General features: G+C 33.9%; 2 protein-coding genes across 5 annotated transcripts in view; one reads left to right on the top strand and one right to left on the bottom strand.

The window, feature by feature from the left end:
* Positions 1-1,260: 1,260 nt before the first annotated feature.
* Positions 1,261-8,995, top strand: LOC106061605 (nuclear transcription factor Y subunit alpha-like). Of its 3 annotated transcripts, none has more exons than XM_013219787.2 (7): positions 1,261-1,324; positions 2,681-2,894; positions 3,572-3,679; positions 5,791-6,007; positions 6,134-6,189; positions 6,774-6,896; positions 7,038-8,995. In XM_013219787.2, the coding sequence occupies exons 2-7, from the start codon at positions 2,721-2,723 to the stop codon at positions 7,146-7,148; spliced, it is 789 nt and encodes a 262-aa protein (XP_013075241.1). In that variant the 5' UTR covers positions 1,261-1,324; positions 2,681-2,720; the 3' UTR covers positions 7,149-8,995. The 3 variants fall into 3 exon arrangements, with proteins under 3 accessions (XP_013075241.1, XP_013075239.1, XP_013075240.1); XM_013219785.2 differs by lacking the exon at positions 1,261-1,324 and adding an exon at positions 1,360-1,733; XM_013219786.2 differs by lacking the exon at positions 1,261-1,324 and adding an exon at positions 1,405-1,729.
* The window catches only part of LOC106061617 (nuclear pore complex protein Nup107-like), a 29,503-nt gene continuing 12,834 nt past the window's right edge, over positions 8,174-24,842 (bottom strand). The window contains exons 3-27 of one of the 2 annotated variants that reach the window (XM_056018644.1): positions 24,563-24,646; positions 23,637-23,731; positions 22,369-22,461; positions 21,866-21,926; positions 21,437-21,593; positions 20,724-20,877; positions 19,867-19,938; positions 19,681-19,772; positions 19,019-19,094; positions 18,808-18,921; positions 18,547-18,720; positions 18,259-18,369; positions 17,523-17,617; positions 16,960-17,008; positions 16,798-16,867; positions 15,365-15,477; positions 14,480-14,615; positions 11,668-11,831; positions 10,859-10,961; positions 10,653-10,741; positions 10,361-10,432; positions 9,258-9,431; positions 9,063-9,131; positions 8,711-8,966; positions 8,174-8,471 (exon numbers count right to left, since the gene is read on the bottom strand). In XM_056018644.1, the coding sequence (XP_055874619.1) occupies positions 8,760-8,966; positions 9,063-9,131; positions 9,258-9,431; positions 10,361-10,432; positions 10,653-10,741; positions 10,859-10,961; positions 11,668-11,831; positions 14,480-14,615; positions 15,365-15,477; positions 16,798-16,867; positions 16,960-17,008; positions 17,523-17,617; positions 18,259-18,369; positions 18,547-18,720; positions 18,808-18,921; positions 19,019-19,094; positions 19,681-19,772; positions 19,867-19,938; positions 20,724-20,877; positions 21,437-21,593; positions 21,866-21,926; positions 22,369-22,461; positions 23,637-23,731; positions 24,563-24,646 (2,624 nt within the window). In that variant the 3' untranslated portion in view covers positions 8,174-8,471; positions 8,711-8,759. The remainder of the gene's footprint in view (positions 8,472-8,710; positions 8,967-9,062; positions 9,132-9,257; positions 9,432-10,360; positions 10,433-10,652; positions 10,742-10,858; positions 10,962-11,667; positions 11,832-14,479; positions 14,616-15,364; positions 15,478-16,797; positions 16,868-16,959; positions 17,009-17,522; positions 17,618-18,258; positions 18,370-18,546; positions 18,721-18,807; positions 18,922-19,018; positions 19,095-19,680; positions 19,773-19,866; positions 19,939-20,723; positions 20,878-21,436; positions 21,594-21,865; positions 21,927-22,368; positions 22,462-23,636; positions 23,732-24,562; positions 24,647-24,842) is intronic. The other variant, XM_056018643.1, reaches the window with a different exon arrangement.

Below are 24,842 nucleotides of genomic sequence, written 5' to 3'. Positions count from 1 at the left end.
TGGACTTCCCGCTGAAATATTTAAAATGGGTGGTGTCGCCCTGACCGACAGGCTAACTGACTTGTTCGCTCTATGCTGGTAGAAGTGCGTGGTCCCACCTGAACTTCGAGATTCAGTAATTATATCCCTATACAAAAAGGGTGACTTAAGTCTAACTGCTCCAACTATGGATGCATTAAACGAATTTGCATACGCTGCTGTCTATCTATAAACATCGGGAAAATAGAAGTCATGTTCCAAAAGTCACCCAATGAAACATACTCAGCCCCTTAACGTGGTAGACCACTTCACATATCTAGGTAGTATAGTGTCAAATGACGCCTCAGTTTCAAGGGAAGTTGATAACCGTCTGGCCAGGGCTAGTAGCGCTTTTGGACGCCTTCAGGCGAGAGTTTGGAAGAACAAATCGCTCCGCCTGCCTAAAAAAATCAATGTCTACCAGGCGGTGGTTCTCTCAACACTTCTATATGGCTCTGAGACATGGACACTAAATAAAAAAACAACTAATACTTCTTGAGCGCTTTCACCAAAGATGCTTGCGCTCCATCATGGACATACGGTGGCAGGACATCACCACAAACAGCGATGTCCTTGCGAACGCCGGTATGGGCAGTATAGAGGGACTTCTTATGGTCCGACAGCTACGCTGGGCAGGGCACGTATCCCGTATGGGAGACGAACGTATGCCAAAGGCAGTCTTTTTTGGTGAGCTAAAAGGTGGTCGACGTGACAGAGGCGCCCCACGGAAACGCTTCAAAGACCAGCTTAGGCGTCAACTTTCCTTGGCTGACATAGAAGAGAGCACCTGGCTGCATGCGGCGTCGGAACGAGACAGCTGGAGGTCACTCACGAAGGCCGCGGGATACACATTTGAGACCTGAAGAAAATCTGCTGCCGAGGACAAACGCATACGATGAAATGAAAATCTAAATCGACCACCTGCGGACAATGGTTATGGTTGCCCTGGATTTGGCAAAATATGTAGGTCACAGTTGGGGCTGCGCAGCCATGGGAAACACTGTATTCCTCACTAACATTCGGACTCGAAGACAAGCCTTATTATTGTTTTATATTACAGTCATTCATTCAAAAAAGATTTTATTATACAAAGACCTACTAATAACCAATGCACTGACATTTAATATTCCAATAATAAATATAGAAACCTAGATTTGCTTTTTATTAAATCGATACGATTTAGAATCAACAAGACTGAGTGTTTGGGATGGGGGATGGCAATGGATTTATTTCCCTTTATTTATTCCATAACTTCCGGTAGACGGATTTTCCATCTTTCATAACATTACAGAACGGACAGTTTCTGGTGTCTTGTTCAGATTAAGATATTTTGTTATTGTTTTTCTTTTCCACTGACATTTTGGATTATTAAAGAGATCTGTATTATATAAGATAAGAAGATATCAAGATCTAGAACTTTCATACCCAACTTAGAGTCTTAGTACTCTCGATTACTTTTTATAAAAAATAAAGTTCAACTTTATTTTAAATAATTTATTCTTAACTTAATTTTTTTAAGAATAATAAGAAAGTAAAGACTAAGTTATTGTTAGTCTACTACTCTAACTCTAAGACTAAGAGTTCAAACTTAAGAATAAGTCTAGATCTAGATTTGGATATACAGTTTTAATAGTATAATAATAGTCTAGCTAGTCTGGCTGTAGCTCTAGACTTCAACTTTTTAACTTTTGTTTCATTTTGTAAGATTCCAGTGAGTGAGTATTTATTCTAGTCTAGTCTAGAGTATGAGTATCCTAAATCCTAGATCTAGTTGTCTAGTCATCTAGATAGTAGATCTAATCAAATCTAATGTATCATAAATCATAGTTTTCTTCTACTCAGTTATCATGATGATCTACTAAATCTACTAGAATACTTGTAACTTGATCTAGCAGCTAGCAGAATCTAGTCGCTAGCTAGACTAGATGACTAGATCTATAATACTTTATTTTATACAGTTTATAGAATTAGAATATTCAATCAATATTAATTATTATAGTACTTAATTATACTATAGATTATAGAGTATAGAGACTCTAATTCCTAGATTCTAGTGTGTCTCTAGATTCTCTAGATATATGTATATAGATCTATTTATATATATATATATTGACTAGATTCTATACTATGACTATGATCTATCTGATTCTATCACTACTATCAGTCAATAATCAGTCTATTCAGTCTATTCATACACTAATTTTAACACTATTACTATTACTAATATTAGAGTTTAGTGAATTAGTCCACTCCGTACTCTATAGAAAAGAATATATAGAATTATAGACTAGGATTATCTTAGTGACTAGGTTGTCACTAGATCTATGGACTTACTTAGAGTTCAGATGTAGATCTAGAATAGATCTAGATCTACTTCTATTTACTTCGTTAGTTTAACAAAATTGGACTTAACAAGATTTCATTTTATGAAAAATTGTTGAAATATTTCAGTGAGTTTCATGTGATGATACTATATGATACTATATCTAGGCATTCTAGGTCTAGCTAGATCTAGTTTTCTTATAAATAAACCTTACCAGTTATCTGAAACTGAAAGTTAAAAAAAAAAAAAGAAAATGCTATATTATAGGTATATTATTACTAACACTATTTGTACTTTAATACAAGTCTTGGGCTTACTTTTTAAATTTGTATTTTGTAGACATCTTTTTACCAGTTCTGAACTCCAACTATCATTGTAAATGTTGACTGCAATGGCTGATGGGGAGCAGCAGTTCACCATTTATGACCCCACCTCTAATCAGCCAATGACAGTAACAGTGAACAACGTTGGGACAGAAGAAGCTCAGGCAGTGCAGAGTATCCAGTATATAACAGCTGATGGAGTGCCCATCAATGCTAATGATGTTATCCAGGTAACTCAGCAGTAGAAATTGTTGTTACTGGACTTTTTTTTTTTATAAATAAAAAAATAGCTTTGTTCTCTCTTTCTGTGCTTTTTTTTTTTCACCTGCCACAAAAGATTATTGAAAATTTTAAGAAAACATTATTTTAGTATGTATATATATTACTAGCCAAATACTAACTGCGGGCCTTAGTTGGGGTATAACTGATATAGTGGATTGGATTTAGATCTATGTCAAACATGGCGAATGTTCCCTTGACATTTTTATTTTGCCACAAAAATAAAAGTAGAGTATGAAAAGGGTTAAAACCAGTTGAGCCAAAAAATTCACATGACCATATAAATATTGTGTTAACCATAACAGGTTTACCAGATTTGCTAAAATGTTTCACTCTTTAATGGAGATAAATTAATTCCCTCAGAACCGAGATGTCTCGAGTTAGGTGGTTGGTGGCCTGTGCCCCAGAAGGGACCACAGGCAGAGATGAGGATGGGATAGATGTTAGGAGATATACTTTGTCAAAATTATGTATGGCACTGTAACTCAAGCTTCTTTATTTTTCACTAAGACACTTAACTATATCTACTGACTACTTCAATGCTACCATGATAGTATTTAAAGTTTTTGATATGTACAGATGCTTTAAAAGTGAAATCATGCTAATTGCTTTTTGTTTGTTTTTTTAGGTAGCTCAAGCGGACACTAGTTTTCAACAAGCTGCTGCTGGATTTCATACTTTGGGTGGCGCAGGACAAACTCAAGTCCTTACCAATTCATCTTTCGCTAATCCTCAGGTTGTACACACATGCTTGTTTTCATTATGAATCTTTAAAAATTCTTCAGTTTCTGGTAGAGTTACTTTTAGCTAAGTAATATACAAATTACGCCTTTTCTTTTAAGTTTAGTATTTTTCTTAACTATTGAGAAAGTTCTAGCTTCCTGCCAGTTTTAAATATATCTATGATTAATAGGGCAATGTGTCCAACCAGTAGTGATAAAAACCTAAAATTAGTTAGGAAAAGATTGATGTGTCTTCCATATTCAAGTTGAACATTAAGACCCATGTGTTTAAAATTTATGCTAATAAGGTTAAAACTATTTTCCTACTTTTTTTTATGAATTTCCTTTAGATAAAAAAGCTAAACAATTTTATACTTGTCAGGCAGTGCAGAGTATCCAGTATATAACAGCTGATGGAGTGCCCATATATATTTAAAAATTTATTATATTATATTGTTACGAATCTCACTATCCAGGCTCTCTGCAAACTGCACCATACACCACCAACTTAAAGAACTTGACAACTTAGGGCTTCAAAGTAACGTAACACTTTAATAGTTGAATAAATAACGGCCAAGACTGTACAATTGGCAACACGTACACTGTACAAATATCTCTCCGATAACACCGTTCCGCCGTATCAACTCTTGCACTGGCCTCTCCGTCTCGTTCCGGGCTTGCACTGGGTTCAACAGTTCAGGACTGACTTCACACACTAGGCTCGTTGTGTCGGACTCGATCACAGACCAAGATCAAGACGCCGTTCGTCTCAACTGTACTTGATAGTACTCCGCACTGAACCGTCGTAATGCTCCGTACAGAACCACACTGCTGAACTGTGCTGTAGTCGACCTGTAGTGAACCGGGCTTTGAACCCCTGCCGTGAACCTTGCTGTATTGAGCCCCTTTTCTCGACTGTCTTGACTGCGACACCTCCGCTCTTTATATAGGGTCCCTACTGGCCTTCTCGAACCGGACAGAACGCCGCTCGACGTTTCTAGGTGGTCATATGACTACAACTCTCGTGACGCTCATGAGCTCTGTTCACGACGGCGATCCTTCCCGAACCGTCCTGTTGATACTCGACTCGGTTGACCGTCGGAGCTCGTCACGGTTGACCGCTTGTCTAGCTCCTGGGGCGAATTGCGTCGGCTGACTACACTCACACCACTACCCCCATCTGTGCCACCACCAAGTTTATAACAATATAAAAATTATTTTTGTTATTGTATAGAATTCCTTAACATGATCCGTTCTAATTCTGGGGAAAGGGGACTACTAGAAGAAAGTTTCCCTGCTCTCTTTAGATGCTCAGAATACACAATTCCAAAAGTAGAATATTGAATGAGACCACTCATCAACTCATTCCATATTTTTTGTGTGATGTTTGTGTGTTCCCAACCCATTGATCAATATTAAGAATTAGTGGAGAAAAATAATTAATTAAATTATTCTGTGCGTGCAATAGATTTGAAGACTTTTTGGGCCTCACATTGGAATTTTTTTTTAAAGTGTTTGTTATCCTTTATAAAAAAAAAATAATAATAATAGTAGTAGTCTTTATTATTCATGAGGAAATTTCATTCTCTTTTAAATAAATGTTGCCCCAAATTTTTTTTATTTTGATGAAGCCAGCAGAATGAAACTGTGGCTATGAAAATATTACCTTCATTTATTCTCTAATTATAAAACCTAAAATTGTTCACAGTAAAATAAGGACTCCAAAGTTACATAGCTTGTAAAAATAAAATACTTATTGAAGACGTATATTTATAAAACATAATTCTTTATAAAGTTTTGATTATAAATAGTAAATTAAAAAGTAGGACTATTAATAAATAAATAAACATTTGATGATGATTATGTGTTGTACTTATGTCTTTTATTTGCTCTTTATCTTTCTTATCTTATAATTTACAGACATTCTTTCAAAAAAAAAGATGGTTAAGTCTTATGTGTATTTGTTTTTATACATCACTTCTTTTGTCCATTCTAATTTTCTTCTTGTGGTGTAACAGAGCAATTTATAATGTTCATACGTAGGTCATTTTTATTGTTCATTCCAATGTCCTCCGGAAGGTTGTACTTCATTCGTAATATGATATCTATGACTTTCTATTTACAGGTTGCTTCTATCGTCCAGTCTAATGTTCTCCAAAATGTTGTTCACCAAACTCAGACAGTCCAGCCTGCCCAGACACAAAATATTGCTGGTACTTCCTCCAGCATCAATACTGCTGCAGGGATTCCTCAAATGTTATTTTTGAACCAAGTCTCAATCAATGGGCAGACTTCTTATGTGTTAGTAGATGCTAATAACAAACCTGTACAGTTACCGCAAGGCATGTAGAATAACTTAATTCTATTGTTTAAAAAAAATACTATTATATATTAATCTATACAGCATATTTTTATTTATCTTCTTTTAACTAAAAAAAATTAGTTATTATTTTTGTTTGTTGCTGCAGGTATTCAGGTCATCAATCTTCCCACTCCTCCATTGACTGGTCAACCAATTCAAATGGTAATTATTTGTGTTTCTTCAGATTTAACATTATTTTGGTTACAAATTTTATTAAATTAAAACAAGCATTGCTAGATAGTGCAGTGAAATTTAGCACCTCTTGTAGAAGTTACATTTTAATTGTCAAAAGTGTACTTCTGTGTAGTAGCTTAGAGATTGTATTTTTTTAAATTTTTGATGTCCCATTGTCCACTCTGTTCAAATGGGTATCTGCCATTTAGTTGTGGGACAGTAAATTTTTTTTTTTCTTTATTATAGCTTTATGACACCCTCCTTAAACTTTGAATAAAGAAACAAAGAGTTTTATACCTCACCCCCATAGTCAGAGATGCCTTAAAAGGAAACAATTATTTTTTTTTGATGATCATTTATAGTGTTATAATTATCTTGAAAAATATGAAATTATAAAATTAATATTCTGACCATTAAACATAGACATAGTCATATAAACAATTGAACTAGTTCTTTGGATTAGTACCATACAAGAAAAATAAAATTCAGTTGAAAACTGAACACCGTTGTAATGTAAAATATTGGTGTGAATACTAATTTTTTAAATTTCCTGTTTGTTTGTTGACTTATAGCCAACAACTGATACCGGAGATGAACCTTTGTATGTAAATGCAAAACAATACCACAGAATATTAAAAAGGAGACAGGCTAGAGCCAAATTAGAGTCAGAAGGAAAAATTCCTAAAGAAAGACAGGTACATATTGTTACTTTAACTCTATACTACTATTGCCTGTAATGAGATATTTTTTTATTTTTTTTTTAATCAAAATTATATTTATATGCTTTATAAGTCATCAAAAAAAACTACAACAATGGATCAACTTTTTCATTTCAGAAATATCTTTACGAATCACGGCATCAACATGCGTTGAAAAGAACAAGAGGAAGTGGGGGCATATTTATCAAAGGCGCTGATGGGGACAACAAAAGTAATATTCGTTTATAGTTTCACAGACTTGCATGGACCATATCTACTTTTATAGTAAAATGTTCATCTGTTTGTCAAGACTGTCATTATCATTCATGGATGATAAACTGATTGAGATGAAGGAATGCATTTGATCAACAATGTTTTTTTCTTTGTGTATTATGGATAGATTGACATTTAAAACTACAAATATTTATCTTTAAGAAAGTGTTTTTGTTTTTGAAATGTAATGTGATGTGCAATTTTTCAAATTTAAAGCTGCATTGTTTTTGTTTATCCGACCAGAAAAATGTAACCAAAATGATTGAAGAAAACATTAATACTAATCTTTTATTACACATTCAAGAATCTGAAATAATCAATTGGAATCATACTGGCCATTCAAAATAAAATTGAAGGGGGGATGGGGTTATTTCATTACACACTTTAAGCTACTTTTCAAGTCTACTGACATTTGAATGTGCTGAGTTTAACCAACATTATCTATAAATGTGCTAAGATGTCTACTGGTGCTGTTTCCAAAACAAAAAGTTGTTTTTTTTTTAATGCTTTTTTTTAATTAGAGACTAATGTATTGTTTTATAGATTTTTTTTTTTTTTTGAGAACCAACATAAATATAATTGTACTATATACTACCAATTGAAATACAAAATATTTGCAATTGTCTTAAAACAAAAATTTAAAACTGTTGTTAAATTTTCCGCTAAATTTTCCATAGCCCAGATCACCAAGTATTTATTAGGATTAAATAGTATTCTGTAAACAATACAGGACTATAGTTCCCTGCCTATTTAGAACTATTGTATAGAACAATCAAAAAGATTTCACTGTTTTGTTTAAATGGACTTAACAAATGTGCAGATTGGTTTGGCTTATTCACACAATACATGTTTAAATAAGATATAAAAAAAAAAAAATCGCTAAATCTTGCTGTTCTTTATAAACAGTAAGCACATGACTGCTAGACTTCAAAGATAATACTTAAACAGTAAACTTTTACCTTAAGATAATACAGTTGTAAAAACAAAGACTGACACAGTACTACATAAACATTTTTATTCCAAACATTTTAGCATCCTTGTATGCAGTTTCTAAAAGGCAGAACATTGTAATAATGTGTCCAATGACAGACACGCCTAAAGCTGAATACACTAGTTCTGAGTTGACGCCAATGTTGAGGCTGTACAGTGTAACAATATGACATGAAATAACATAAACATAATGGAAAAATTAACTTAAACCATGTCATAGCCAAGAGGATCTTTGTTCCCGTCTAGCAGAGCAAGAGAAGATTTAGAAATCTGTACAAGAAGATGCTGCAATGACTCTTTGTCAAATTCCTGCAATGAAAATGAATGCTAAGTGCACAATCTTAAACAATTCAAAATGTATTTCACTTAAAAAGGAACAACATGCTTTCACTGTGAAATGAATTGAAAGAACAACTAGAACATTCTGAAGCTTTGAGATACAAGTAAACAACTTACCCTTTACACCTGTTATTGTTTTGAATCTATGAGATTGAATTAGTTAGCCCTATACAATTGATGATGCTATGAGATAGAAGTAAGCAACTTACCCTATACAAATGATTTTGTTCTGATGCTATGAGATTGAATTAGTTAGCCCTATACAATTGATGATGCTATGAGATAGAAGCAACTTACCCTATACAAATGATATTGTTCTGATGCTATGACATCTGCAAGTTGCACTGCTTCAACATACATCTCACTTAAATGAAGCACTGTATGCAGGTTTAGACACAGGGCTGGTATATGTAATTTTCTTAGTCGACTCATTTGATCCTGTCGGGATGCATCTTTTTCTGGATCCTAAATAAACAAAAGTGTTTATAAACCAACCCTGAATTGTATTTATTTTCTTTCTTTCTGTTTAATGTTTAAAGAATTAGCATCACATAAACATACCTCATCAGCATCCACCAGCCAACCACCATCAAGAAATAATAAAACATTGAAGATTCTATCTCTGGTTGTCTGAAATAAAAACAAATGGATAAAATATCTAAAAAAAAATGTCATTCATTCGATCTAAAAACTAAATGGTCAAAGGATACATACTAAGGTTAAATGCATTAATTAATAACAACTGTCCCAACATACTCGTGTTTGTATTTGTAAGTTGTACATCCATCTATCATACTCCTGGTTGAACTGTTTCATCTTGTGCTCATAGGCAACTTGGTCTGTGAAACTTCCACCTTCAGCTCCAGCTGGTTTAGATGGACGGCCTTGATGGTACAAACTGAACCAATCATTGAAACTTTCCACTGCATCCTAAGGGGGGAAAAAGGAACACTTAAGTCAATAAGGGAATCTAAACAAAAATGTGTCCATTTAACAAAGAAGTTTTTATATTTGATATTAGCAGTACAAAAGGTTGCACGTTTCCACACAAATTTCAGTATATACCCAACTTACAGCAGGTTCAGACATTTTAACCCAACATGGTAATTTTTCTCATCAGGACAGAAGGATACAAGAGACAAGTTATTAGAAAATTTACTGTAATTTTCTACAACTTTGATTTGGTTTAACAACTGGGAAATGCCTAAGTTGAAAGTAGTCAGTGATTCTTCATGAAAATAAATGCAAGTGGTATCAATGTTTTTTTAGTGTACAAGATTTTGAATATCATAAAGCACAATTCGAGGAAGTAAAAAAAACAAAATTTTAATGAGCGATTAACAGCTGTTAATTGCATCTTGAAAGAATATCTAGGCTATTGCAAAAAAAAAAAAAAAAAAAAGACAAGTGGACTCTCAACTTCTTGTTGGACAAGCTGAAGGCCAAGAGCGTCACATGACAATTGTTCAAGCCTATCAATGCTCTTTTCTATCAAGTCCCAACTAGCAGAAGTAAAGCCTGTTGCCTTAGCTTAAACCTTAAAATAAACAGCCTGTTCCTGGTGGAGTCATACCTTAAAAGTTTCACTTGCTACAGAAAGGTTAAGAAAAAGATTGTGAATAAGTGGCATCAATATCACTGCAAGTCTATGTGGAAGCATGCCACCGTAATAATAATAATAATAAACAAATGAATTTTGTTTCTCTTTAGCGAAACTCGACCCTGGCAGCGCCAGAAAATGACTACTCGTTCAATTCTAACATAATCTTTATTGTCCATATGGCAATTTGTCTTACAATTTGTGCATTACACCAAACAAAAAGGAAGCTGATTAAGAATATGAAGTCTAAAATATTTACCAAATAGGCTTTCATGCACATGTACTCTCTGATCGTGTTACTGTCTTTACTTGAAAGGTCACTGGAACCAGTCTGAGTAATAACAAGTAAAATTTACAATGAGAAAAGTTCATTTACTACATTTTAAGCAGAAGTGACAACATCAGTTAAATTTTTTTTAAAACTCTGTAGCTCTCAAGTCTACATCTCCATCCAGCAGTGGTATAGGTCAGTGAATCAAACCTTTTATTTTTCACCTCAAGATTTATTTCTTAAAAACAAAAAATTATTATCAAATACATTTTTCACTTACTTTTGTGTGCCAAAGATGATAAATCACATCTATAGAGTCAGATGGAATCTTTTCAAAAGCCAGCCGTGCTGCAGCATGCTTTTTAACAGCTGAAGAGAAATGTTTTCATAAAATGAATTTATACCTTAACAAAGTAATCAAATCATTACTCTAAAAAAAAAATATTTTAATATTCAATCCCATCCAAGCAGAGAAATTCAAATTACCAATAAAAGTGCGCATGATAGCATTGGCTTGTCTTACTGCTTCAGGTCTGTGAGCCTCGTCAAACACAAGCCACTGAATGGCATCAATCTTAGCCTTGTCTTCCTGAAGAAACATTTCATTCATAATTTAATTCTTCCCTAACTTTTTTATATTCTACATTTAATCTCTAACTCTTTGTTTGTTTTTTGGAAGATCCTTGATGGTCCAGTTCAAAAGTCTACATAGTTTACAAGTCGCTAGATGGTCTAGTTTTAATAATCTATACAAGGTCTAGGTCAAAAGTCTACATGGTCTACTTCAAGAGGCTTTACTTGGTCTAATAGTTCAAGATTTTACATGGTCTAATTCAAGACTCTGTACATGGACTAATTCAAGGATCTCTAGATTTTATGTGATGAGGTTCTGAAAAATTGGCAAGTGGGGGCTGAGACAAAATGTGCTGAAATTATCGTTGAGCACAAGTATGATCTGAGACAAAAAAATTATTATACATAAAATAAAATCTAAAAAAAAACAAGAAAAAAAAACTAGAGAATGTTAATTACTTGTCACCCAGAGAATGAAGTTTTAGATTACATAAAAGACTATCATGAAATTCCCATTTTTATAAACATTGTTAAGCCAACATTCCAATACTAGTGTTAATAGGTTTGAGACTATTTCTGTTGATAATAGAGGGATTTCTGATCAAACTTAGATAATGATTCCCACGAAGGACAAATAATTTAGTGTACAATCACAAACACAAGAAACTAAAAAAAAGACTAAAGTAACCATTGTATTGAAACAAAATACTTTACAATGTTACCTCAGTGATGGATAAATCAACTGCCAAACTGGTCTTAGGGAACATGTTTGGATTTTCCCTCATTCTTATTCGTTCCACAACAGTTTTTGTAATCCTGGCCACATCCAGGCCTTCCTCCTCAGCCAACTTTAAACATTTCTGCTGTTCTTCCTGAGCCCCAATGTCTGTAAAAGGAAAGTTTTTCAAATTGTTTATTTTAAATTCAATATACAGTTTATATTAATCGATTAAAAAAAATATAGATGAAACAGATGCTGATGTCAAGGCAAGAATCGGAAAAGGAAAGTTTTTCAAATTGTTTATTTTAAATTCAATATACAGTTTATATTAATCGATAAAAAAAATATAGATGAAACAGATGCTGATGTCAAGGCAAGAATTGGAAAAACAAGGGTCATCTTGATGCAGCTTAAAAAAAAAAACGGATTGCAAGAGAAATTTTCCTGACAACTAAGATTCGTCTCTTTTACTCAAATGTTAAGTCCATTTTGCTTTATGAAGCTGAGACCTGAAGAACAACTAAAACTGCCATAAGAAAAGTGCAAACTTTCATTAACAGCTGTCTATGAAGAATCCTTCACATCCATTGGCCAGGCGCCATCATCAACAGTGACCTCTTGCAAAGAATCAACCAAACTTCTGACAGGGTTAGTAGCACTTTTCCATGACAAAATTTTAGGAGTTTTTTTAAAGGATGAAATGTATGATACATATATATATATATATATATATGTGTATATGTGTGTCCCGCTCGTTTGTATGATACATTATAGATCAAACACAAAAAAATGCACAAATCAATTATTGTTACTTGATTTTGGAAATAATAAATATCTTGCCAACATCCCACCCAGAACAGAAACAACATCATCAGCTGTGGTATGTCCACAGAAAATGTAATCAAAGTTATCTTTTAATCAAGCAACAACTTGACAGCCATCCCAAAACCTCCAACAACAATATTTTTTTCAAAGATTTGTTAAAGAACATTACAAATGGTTGCTATTCCATTTTTTAAACTAAGAAACATTCTTAGAGATGCCTTCATAATGTGTATTCTCTGTGGTGGAAATGTACATTCTTAGTTCCTATGTGTATCTCACAGATACTAGAGTCATGGTGTGCATTTGAGATAATGTTTTATTCTTTTATTAACTGTGCTTAAAACCTTCTCATAAACAGAGTCTGTAATATACAGGTCTATTTGTATGTTTAGTTGACATTTGCTTACTAAATAATGGCTTTTGGATTGGAAAAAGGGGGGGGGGGGATTTTTTCAAAGTCAATTACTTTTTCAACTACATAGTTTCCCGGGCTTTTACGACCGAAATAACTTTAACTTTTACGGTCGTTTCACAGCTGCTGTGTGCAAAATATTTTAGTTACATCCACAGTACATCTAGACTCTTGATCTAGGTCACTAAAGTTTGCTGACTTTTCATGGTTGTGTGAGAATTGTTTTAACTGAATTTACCGTAGAACTAGACTCTAACTCTTAGTCACTAAAATTCGCAGACTTTTCACGGATATGAGACAATTACCTTCACTAGATTCTAGTGATTTAGCATAGGTCTAAATCTGGACTCTAGATCTAAGTCACTAAATTCGCAGACTTTTCATGGCTGTGTGAGAATTATCTTCACTAGGTTCTGGTGATTTAACGTAGGCCTAAATCTAGAGTCTAGATCTAAGTCACGGCTGTGCGAATTATCTTCACTGAATCTAAACTCTAGATCTAAGTCACTGAAATTCGCTGACTTTACACGGCTGTGAAGAATTATCTTCACTAGATTCTGGTGATTTAGCCTAAATCTAGAATCTAGGCAATATAGCCTATTTCTAGAGTAATCTAGACATTAGATGTATCGAGATCATTAAATTGACTAAAATCCTAGAGTTTTCAGGTTATGTGCAAATTATCTCCACTAGATTTATCTTAGATCAAAATCTAGATACTATTTCTAGATAGATGATTTACGGACCTTCCACGTGAAGTCACTCTTACTATCACAACAAGAAGATTTTAGTTGAGGGAGGGCCCGGAGGGGTGTAGCCCACATATCAGTCTGGTAATTGCTCTAATTATAGACAATAGTCACTATATATGCAAACTAGATCTAGCCCATCTTCAGTCATAACAATGAAAGGAAACAACCATATCTACGCTGCCTTAAGAAAAATAATGCCAGGTGAAATGCTTGCTTGATGCCTATAGTTACGCCGTTGTTTCCCCCCCCCCCCCCCCCCCCCACACATTTTTAGCAAGAAATATGCAAAATTATATTTTAAAAAAAATTTGGGTCAAACTTTTAGAAGAGTGGACAAAATTTTAGGAGATTTCTGGCAATTTTTAGGAGAATTTTAGGAGACTTTGCATTTTTAGGAGATTTTAGGAGCGCTACGAACCCTGTTCTGTTAAAAAAGAAACCAGAAAGAGAAGATGGGGCTGAATTGGGCACACTTGGCACAAATCACCAACTAGCATCATAAGGCAGGCATTGAAATAAAACCCGAAAGGCCTCCAAGAAGCACCTGGCAACATGAACTAGAGGCAGACACATTAAAGTTTGGTTACACCTAGAACAAGATGGAAAGGATGGCCCAGGGCAGGGGACTATTGAGATCTATTGTTGGCAGCCCATACCAGTACTCCAAAAGGGGTGATTGGCTGTAAGTAAGTAAGTAAGTAATTTAAAAAAAAGTTTTTTAAATTTTCTTGCATGTTTTTAATTTCCAGCTTCCAGATTGCTAAAAAATATTCAAATTATAATATCCGATTGAAGGCTTGATAAATGACAATAGGCTAAATTACCTTCCAGAAATGTTGCATACATCTGAACCTGGTCCTCTGGGTTTAACTTAGATACATAGTGTGCAACAAGACTTGTGTGTTTCTTGCTGATGAGGTCTTCAACATAAGCCTTTAGGATTGCTTCACAAAGTTCTTTCTGAAAAGGTAAAAAAAAAAAATGCATGTTTTTCTAAAAGAATTTAATCAACATAAAATAAAAAGTCAGCCGAATTAAATTAAAACAAATATCTTAATAACAACAATATATCAATCTTAAGGCGTGCATCAGCAGTTTACTTTATACTCTTGAGTAACTTTTTTTTTTTTAAATTTATAAAAGACTATTCAGAATATACAAGGTTTAAGCAAGTGCAGTGAGTTTGTGATAGTGTTGGCCTGTTGATGTCTAGGGTATTGTTTAAAAGGACTACACATGTACTAGACTACACATTTACATACATGCACATGAGAATTTGAATTATGGGATCTTAGGGCGCCCCTGAGTCCACCCAACTCAAATGGGTAAATAACTTTAGTTGGGGAAAGTAAAGTTGATTGGTCATTTTTTCTGGCCAGATTACACCATATTCGTCAACCGTTGGCCAAAGAAACAGATGACTTTAACATCATCTGTCCTTTAAAGGGAAACTTTACTTTACTTTTACAGGGTTAACATTAGGCTAATAAGCAAGGAATTACAGTGTCACTTTTTGGACAGAACAAAATAGACAGGAAAAAAACAACGACAGAGAATGTATAACTAGTACATTAAAAAAAAAAGTATTGCAAAGATATTTAAAGGATTAAAGGAAGCATCTTACAGGGCACTTCTGAAAAATCAGTACAAATGAAACTTAAAGAAAAGAGAAAAAAAAATATCACATTGAAAAGTTGAATTGATCTTACCTGATAATCTTGACCAATGGTTCTCAGAAACAGGACAAGGTGGGCAAGGACTCGAATTAAGTAAGGAGGACAAGATCTATTTTGATGCCATTGATACATTGTTTCAATCAGACCTAGCCAATAAAAATAGATGAATGTTTATTTCTTGTTATATAAGGAAACGTGCCATTCCAATATAAGAATCATTTTATCAAGTTTTTTTTTAAAGCAGTCAGTGGCAAACTAAAAACAATTGTACATTTAGGACATCTTTGTTAAAACTGGCTTTATCTGTACCAGTCGGGTGTAGTGTACTACTAAATACAGGCAAGAAAAAAAAAAACAACAACAAACAAATAAAGCATAAGTTGAAATATTGACTCAAGACTATTCTCAAAGCCATAGTTTGGATATTTTATCATCATCACTCCTTTGAGTTCCTCATGGAACATAGGGCCTCGACAAAAACATGCCGCTCTCCACAGTCTCTTCCTAGTTTTTTTATGGTTTCCCAGCTCTTCCCAGTCCTCTAGCTTCTTCAAGTACACTGCATCGCCATGTTCTTTTTGGTCTTCCTCTGCGTCTTGTTCCCTGGGGGTTCCACTCTAAGGCCTGCCTAGCTCTGTTGCTGGTATCTTTTCTAAGGGTTTTACCAATCTATCTCCACTTCCTAAGATCTGCACTTCTATATTTTTCTGTCCACTCATCTCCCACAGTTTGGTGTTTTCTACTTTGTCGTACCAGTGCATTTTTATGATATTTCTCAGGCATCTGTTGATGAATGTATTTTTTTTGTTGTCGCTTCAGTTGTTCTCCATGTATCAGAACCATACAGTAGGACAGCCTTGACATTAGAGTTAAAGATTCTTAGTTTAATCTTGTTTGAGCTGTGAGGAGATTTCCAGGTTGGTTTTAGCTGTGTAAATGTTTGACGCGCTAGATTTATGCTGCGTTTAATGTCTTCATCTGTTCCACCTGATATACTAACTACACTCCCAAGGTAAATAAAATTTTCTATTTGGTCTATTGTCTGAGAATCCAGTACTATGTCTCGAATTTGTTTATTGTTTACTTTAAGTACTTTTGTTTTTTTTGAGTTTTTTTTTGAGGCCTATTCTTTTTGCTACTTCGCTTAAAGCTGTGACCTTTTCTTGCATATCCTGTAGTCTGTGTGATAATAGGGTTATGTCATCAGCGAATTCCAGATCTTCCAGCTTTTGTGTGAGAGTCCATTGGATTCCTTTCTCTGCGTTAGTTTGGATATTTGCTTGTATAAAAATATTTTAGAAATTGTATAATCTCCTCATCTCCTCCAACGTGCATCTAACCCTCCTCTCCCTAGAAGTATACAACGATACAACATTACAAACCTGCACATAGTAAATATCATAAATCACAAATGTCTTTTATAATAAATTGTACACTACATATTATAATTAAATAAGAAATATTACCCGGCACATCTCCCAGAATTATATATTTCTGAATTGTATGGAAGACATTTTCTGACTGAATACGAACATTCTAAAGAAAAAAAATAGTAAAGATCAATATAAATCAAAGGAACAGATCATTTTAAAGTAAATAATATTGTGATTTAATGTTATTGTGCTCACCTCATCGCTACTAGCTGCTATCTCCTTAAAAACTTCTTGAGCTTCAAGCCTTCAATACATAAAAAAAAAAAAAACAACTATTAAACTATTACTAGTGCCTGATAGCAATCACCCTAGGTTTTTCACACGCTTGCCACACAGCCAGATTTTAAAACAAAATTATAATAAAACAAGGCAACATCTGTTGTAAATGTGCAAGATTATGATTTTAAAAAAATTGCATAGCCTAAAGATATTGTGTCATTCAGTCTTGTTCGGAAGTATTCGTAGTTTATAACACCACTGCAGGGTGGGCTCAGCAATGTCAAAACATCACAAACTCAAGACCCACCCATACAAACATTTTACCACATTCCCTGAAAACTTTTCCTTTCCTTCCTATTCCATGTCATGACATTTCTATAAGAATGTAAACGCTGAAACTGCATTTGAGTATACAATTAAAGACAAAAAGAAACAAATGATGCCTGAAAACGTGTGACATAAAGTATTTTTGCTACCTCATCAAAACGGAGTAGAACAATTATACAAACATAATTTAGATTGTGTTTATGAAAACTTACAGCTTTGCTGTATATTCTTGAGGCAAACTATCAAGCATTCTGTCCGTCGGATGTAAAAGACGAATTTCTTTTTCAACATCAACATCCACCTTCACCTATAGAACATATTCAAACTTTTTGTAATCAGATGTATGTGTTTAAAAAAAAATATTAGTTTTTAGTACTTCAGCACTATAAATAGACCATGCTGTACATTATTTTAAAACATATCTACAAAATATTCTAAGTAAATTGCCAACAAAAAAAAATGTTTCTGAATTTAAAAAAAAAAGATTTTTGATGTAGGCCACACCTTCAGTGGCACATGGATATTGGTTCATTACATAGAGCATTAGTTTTTATGATTGAAACATTATTGCCCATACAGAAATTTCCTCTCTCCTTGCAGCGTTTGGGTCTAAAGGAATGTCAAATAAACCAATAATTAGGTATAAGCAGCATAGTAGGCTCAGTGCACCGCTGGCTGCACCATGCTCCCCAGCTCAAGATTTTTTCTCAGGATCAACCCTCAAAACCACTTTCAAGTTTAGCCTCAATGCGGTGGAAGTTTCAATTCACTTTTCTTTCTCAAGATGAGTTTCCCCCCCCCCCCCAACTTGTTTCACTATTTAGTAAAAAGACGCATCATTTTAATGTGCTGTAAATTTTTTCATAAGTAAGAAACCATTAATTTTTAGTTTGGAATTGATGTAGCGTATTTATACAAAGAATAAAAAAAGATAAATCAAGTACAAACCTTAAAATATGCCCAGACATAATCCATCCAAGATGAACATGCAGGCAGCAGAGCTGTAAGATTTCCACTGAGTGCTGCATAGATTGCTCGCTCATAGAGATAAATATTATCCTAGAGAATGTCAAAATAAAACTTATAAACAAAGAAAAATATGTATTCTCCAGACAAAAAAAAATCTTCAAGATTTAGGAACACAAAAAAAATTTAAATGCCAAGTTTAATACTTTAATTAAAAATCGAGAACAAAAAAATTTGTTCTCTATATTTCAATCACTATAATGTATTCACCTCACTAGCCAGTCGCCAACAAACAGCTTTCCAAACATCTCTGTGAGGGTTACCTTCTAAGGGAGAAATATCAGAGGATGTTTTGGCATAATAGTTAGGGTCGTGCAGAAGGCGCCAACCCTCAAGCGTGGCTGCTCTCCATGGTTGACCACAAGCATGACAAAGCTCTTGTGCCTGAAATTATAAAGAATACTAGTAAAGAAATAAGAGAAATGATGCATTATCATTGAATGGTTAATATGGATTAAAAAAATGACAAACCTTTTCTAGCTGCCCTGCTCGGATAAGTACAAATAGGTTTTGCAAAAAATAGCGTTCATCTTCTTGGTCTAGGTCATCTAAAACTTTATTTTGCCTAAGAGTGGCATCAGGATCCTGTGCAGAAATGATTTTTACTTTTGAATATGTTAAAATGACTGAATTTAAATAAGGCGTTTTGGTCAACAAAAAAAAAAAAAAACATGCAACCTACCAATTCTGTCACTTGTCTGCTATTAATGGTCTGCAGTTTTTGTTTTGATTTTTGAAGGTTGTGAAGAGTGTTCTCCCTTAAATAAATATAGAAAGAAAAATTATAGTCACATAGAAAAGAATAAAGATCTGATCAATACAACAATACCTATATTCAATTCAGAACTTCATGGAACCTGGATCCAGCAGAAACCTGGACAGCTGAGATCAAAAACGGTTTTAACGATTTTCCTAGAAATTTAACAGATGATGCATATCAGTGAGAAAAGAATTGCTAACTCATTGGCCACAATAGGAAAAACTTAAGTTTGACTGTTATAAGTTTTCAAAGTAAAAATAAATAAATGTAAATTTGGCTGAAGACTATATCTAAAGCAGAACTTTAGGTCTAGTTTTAGATCTAGATGTCCGTATAACTAAAATACCTATAAATAATCGCACAAATATACATGCCTAGCTGGAAGAATCAGAAAGCTGACGGTGTCACAAGTTCGATACCCAAATTGAACCCAAAAAATTGTAATTATTTTATTATATTTGAAGTTCAATAATGGAGGTATTGTCTTCTTTTTTTTTTTTTAATCTTTTCTAGAATTTTTTAAATTTAATAATATAATTGAAATAATTGTTTTAACCTGCACATTTCTAAGATAAACTACTTACCAAGCCACAGGCTGGTCAACAAAAAACTTTGCATTTTTGGGTTGATCTCCAAGAACTTCAGCAGCACATGTTTCTAGCCAATCAACAACAAGCTAGAATTGGAAAAATGTGATAAATATGAGAGTAGATGAACAGAGCTCCATTGTTAATTTCAACTCAGGTTTTATAAATAAGAAAACTGCTAACCTGACTCTGTCTGACATTAGCATCCTTTTCAAAGAGACGACTAGAAATGTTTTGTTCACTCAAACCCCAGACCTAGAAATAAATTATTGTCATCAAATTTATAGACTCATAGTAAAAGATATTGGCATATAACATTTTAAAGAGGTTGTAAAAAAGAGACAAACCAGATGGCAGAACATTGACACCAAAAGTTCTACAAGTCAGACATCTATAAGAAGAGGAGCTTTAAATTTTCACTATAAATAATAAGCCCCACACACAACCCAACCTTACACAGAGCCAACCCATAAAATAAATTATAACTTTTATATAGCGCTACTTTCATGCTTATTGCTCAGAGCGCTATGGTCCAATCTCATGTGTGAACCAGTGGTGGTGGTGGGGGTCTGGGAGAAGGTTTTCAGTGCTGCCTTTAGGCGCTCTGTTAACACAACTCTGCCCGAGTTGAATGTCGAACCTCGAGCCCCCTTCATAGGTAGCCAAACCAAGCCAAGTTCAAGCATACTTAGCCTCTCAACCACGCTTCCCATACGAAACTGTCAATCATATCCTCTTCGAATGCCCCAATTTAATTCACCTTAGGCAGACCCTATAACCACAACGAGCCAGCGTAACCAACACATCGTAGAGTAGTGCGAAACAGCTGAGAACAACAAAACACAACATACTATTTTTCCTTGTCAAAGATTGCAGAAGAGCTTACCACTCAGCAGCATAAACCATAAAGACACCAAGAATTAACATAGTAATCAGTCCTTACGTTACATGACCAGGACATAGAAACAGCCTTTCTCAAAAGCCAGCCAATAAAACATTGTGAAAAATAAAGTTAAAAAAAAAAAAAAAAGAATAGTTACCGATGTTTTTAATATGTCTCCATCACTGTCATCCATTTCAAAACTATCTCTTCCTGCATCACTCTCAAGCCTGTCTTTAAAAAGTGAATGGACCAGCTTCCAAGTATTTTTTTCAAATAGAAGCTGTTCACCGGTACTACATGTCTTTTGTAATCTGTAGTTTGTAAGGGGAAAAAAAGTGGACATCAGAATAATAGTTATTAAAACAGCATTTTAGATCAGGCAAAAAGAATATGTGTAAATAATGACGACCCACTAAATGGTGAGAATAGTTTAGGAAATTTTATTGAAACTGCAGAAAATATAAATTCTGTTAATCTTTTATTCATCATGATTAAATGAAAGTATTTTGAAAATCTTAATAAACCAGTTGATAAGGGAGACAATAATTTACAAATCAAGCAAAAAGGCAGGCCAGTTACACACCTGCTTGTGGAGCTGGACTAGAACTTTACTTTAAAACCCTGCATTTTTTTAAACTAAAGATAATAATGTTTTAACACCATTCATTAAGTTAAGAAGCACCTACCAATATTTACAAATTGTTCAGTTTCTATGAACTGAGTGAATCTACAAATGATTTCTGCAGACTTCTACCAACCTTTACACTATATTGCTTTAAGACAGAAATCAGCTATGGTGATTACCAAAGGGATATCATCACATATGTATTACAATGACTTAAAATTTTATAGCATTAAATGTGGACTTACTTTGGCTGATTACGTACTAGACATTTGGAGATCTGTTGAATTTTAGACAGTTGCTTAGCACAAGCTGACTCATAACTAGCCACTAAATCTAGGACCTGGTGCAATGCAGACTGTTGTTTTAATGAATCCTTAAACTCCAGATACAGTTCTTGTGTTGCTAATGTTAAAACAAACAAATAAAATGATTGCATCAAACAATACATATTCAATTACCAAAGTTATTTACATCAATGTGATGGTAATCACTGGCTAAATATAGAAAATATTTTATTGCATTTGTGTATGTGTTCTGATTATTAGCTGAAGTTTGTATACTTAGGTTAAAATGAAGAAAAAAAGCAATGGAGAAAAAAACATCTTTGTAATCTTGATGCACTACCAAATAGAAATAATGAAATCTTCTATTTCTGTCGGTCCAGGACTACTCACCTTTTCTTGCAGGATCTTCATCAATGGTTATATTTGACAAAGTGACATCAGTCAATTCAATCTAAACAGATATGGCAAAAGCATCACATTAAATAATGTAAATTTATATTAACACATAGAGTGGACTAAGTGTGATAATCAAGAGCTTAAATCTTGAGTACTAGGAATTTAAACCTGGGGTATTGTTAAGAAGAGCAAAAATGACAAGAAAACATGCATGATCTCAAAATAGGTTTCATTTATATACATATATGAATATTGGTCAGTGTCGCCCACACCCTCTCATACACACACACAGCTGAAAGAAATAAACATCAAATAACCGTTAGTTTGAGATCAGCAGCCTAATTCAAGCTCCTAATTTTTCCCTCTGGGTAAACTTTCCCATGTTTGGGTATAGCTGCAAGGTTTGGATTCTTTCCCATGTACATTATAATATAACACAGAGCAAAAGAATAACCTTCACAGCATTAGACATAACTTCTAGATACCAGTCTACTTACAGTCATTGTTCCTTCATAATTTGGTTCCTGTCTGAAGGATACAACATTAGTTGTATTTCTGAGAGCTGTTGTGTTCTGTGTATCATCAAATGTCTAGCACAAATACAACACATTTGTATTAAAATTTTAGCTAAAAACATTTTAAACTATAAAAACAACTTTTTACACAATCTTTAAAATTTCTACATCTACTAATATATAATTTGATTTCATCTTGACGGATCAGGTGCCATTTTATGTTCACTGGCATAGAGGAAAGCAGCTGGCCTCTGAAGGAAACATTTGAGACCCAGAGAAAAGCCCTTATTGAAGACAGGTGCAGAAGAGGAAAAACTTAAATACATTGCTGGTGGACAACACCAAAAGATAAGAAAAAATAAGCAGGTCACAACTGGGTTTGAGTAGTCAAGTAAAACACCGTACTCATACTTAATCTTAGAAATCAAAGACATCGCCACTATTATTAAATAAAGGCAAATGACTATATGACTTTTAAAATAATTTTTAACATACTCAATATAGGGTAAAAAAAAAAGTAAAGTTCCCCTTTCAGACCTAGTGGTCTTAAGGGCAGATGATGTAAAGGTCATCTGTTTCTATGGCCTTTGGTTAACAAGGGTGTCATGTGTCCAGCACAATGACAAACAGCCTTTACTTTTCCCCAACTAATGTCAGATACCCATTAGAGCTGGGTGGACTCAGAGGCGCCCAAAGGTCCTGAAATAAAAAATCCCACAGTCTTCACCAGGATTCGAACCCGGGACCCCCGCTTTGAAAGCCAAGCGCTTCACCGCTCAGCCACTGTGCATCATTAATATAGGGTAGCTTTACTAGAAATGTTAAGTGGTTAATATCCCAGCTTACATGCATGAAGCTCACAAGATTGAGCAAATCAGCTATTCAAAGATAACAGCAACCTTTTAAAAAATCTTATTCATTTATTACATTAAATACTGTTGAAAAAAAAAAAAAGCATCATGCATATGTTAATGAGATTTAATTCATGTTTATTGACAGACAGCTAACTGTCATTTGGTGCATTTGATATTTTAGTAGCACAACTAATGATTTGAAATCTTACTTTGGTATAGTAGTGATTCCAACTCTAGATCACCTTTTATCATATTTTACAGACTGAGGTAGGCCATCACAATGAACAATTATAACTTTTCAGTTATTGGAAATAAAAAACTATATATAAAAAATTGACATACGAGTTTCTCTGGTAGTGTGCAAGTATTGTGTGAGTAACAAAACCTTAGACTTACTTGTGAGCGAACAGATTTAGCTTTCTTTCCTGGTGTGAACAGAAACAAATTTTGAGTATCTGACTCTATCTGAGTCTCATGGCGAATAGGAGTTACTGCAACAGAAGGAGTTATTTGCTTAGTTATAGCCAATTAACTTTTAAAGAGTTAGTCAATAGGGCTCATGGATAATGAACTGATCGTCAAGAGCTTGCGACTTAAGGAATGGAATTTTTATCCTTAATATGCATTCAAGGAATTTATTATTTATCTAGCCCTGAAGAGTTATCTGACATCTACTGGAGAGTGCTACCTATTTGCTTAGTCATAGCCAATTAACTTTTAAAGAGTTAGTCAATAGGGCTCATGGATAATGAACTGATCGTCAAGAGCTTGAGACTTAAAGAATGGAATTTTTATCCTTAATATGCATTCAAGGAATTTATTATTTATCTAGCCCTGAAGAGTTATCTGACATCTACTGGAGAGTGCTACCTATTTGCTTAGTCATAGCCAATTAACTTTTAAAGAGTTAGTCAATAGGGCTCATGGATAATGAACTGATCGTCAAGAGCTTGAGACTTAAGGAATGGAATTTTTATCCTTAATATGGATTCAAGGAATTTATTATTTATCTAGCCCTGAAGAGTTATCTGACATCTACTGGAGAGTGCTACCTATTTCCTTAGTCATAGCCAATTAACTTTTAAAGAGTTAGTCAATAGGGCTCATGGATAATGAACTGATCGTCAAGAGCTTGAGACTTAAGGAATGGAGTTTTTATCTACTGGAGAGTGCTACCTACATATTACATCTTAAAAACTGTAAGCCAGTTTTTATTTTACTGTCCATTTTTTGTTAAATTCAGTACTTCTTTTCAGTGCATATCAATATATAAATTAAATGTCAGTCACTAAAATTAAAAACAATTTGCATTTCAATCTTACATCCACTATCCCTTAAATTCCCTTTGGGTGTTCTAACAGCTCTGTTCACATATGGTGTCACAGCTTCATCAAGTAATTTGATTGCTATATATGGAAACCAAATAGAAAGAAGAAGAATTATAAAGAATATAACATGGTCATATTAATTGATGCATTTAAAATATTAAACTCATCTCAAGTTAGTATTCCAACACAATAAACATACATAATAGTATAAAGACAATATTTACGTTAAAAGAGTATAGTAATGATCATAATTCTACTTATTATAAAATTATTT

The sequence above is a fragment of the Biomphalaria glabrata genome, chromosome 1 (assembly GCF_947242115.1).
Source record: "Biomphalaria glabrata chromosome 1, xgBioGlab47.1, whole genome shotgun sequence".
Lineage (NCBI taxonomy): Eukaryota > Metazoa > Mollusca > Gastropoda > Planorbidae > Biomphalaria > Biomphalaria glabrata.
This window is presented reverse-complemented; position numbering and strand designations above follow the sequence as displayed.

Excerpts from the sequence above, each read along its gene's own strand:
- LOC106061605 (XM_013219787.2), top strand. The coding sequence starts at position 2,721 with ATGTTGACTGCAATGGCTGATGGGGAGCAGCAGTTCACCATTTATGAC. Across the intron at positions 6,008-6,133 it reads ACCTGTACAGTTACCGCAAG|GTATTCAGGTCATCAATCTT; the intron begins GCATGTAGAATA and ends TTGTTGCTGCAG. Across the intron at positions 6,897-7,037 it reads AAATTCCTAAAGAAAGACAG|AAATATCTTTACGAATCACG; the intron begins GTACATATTGTT and ends TTTTCATTTCAG.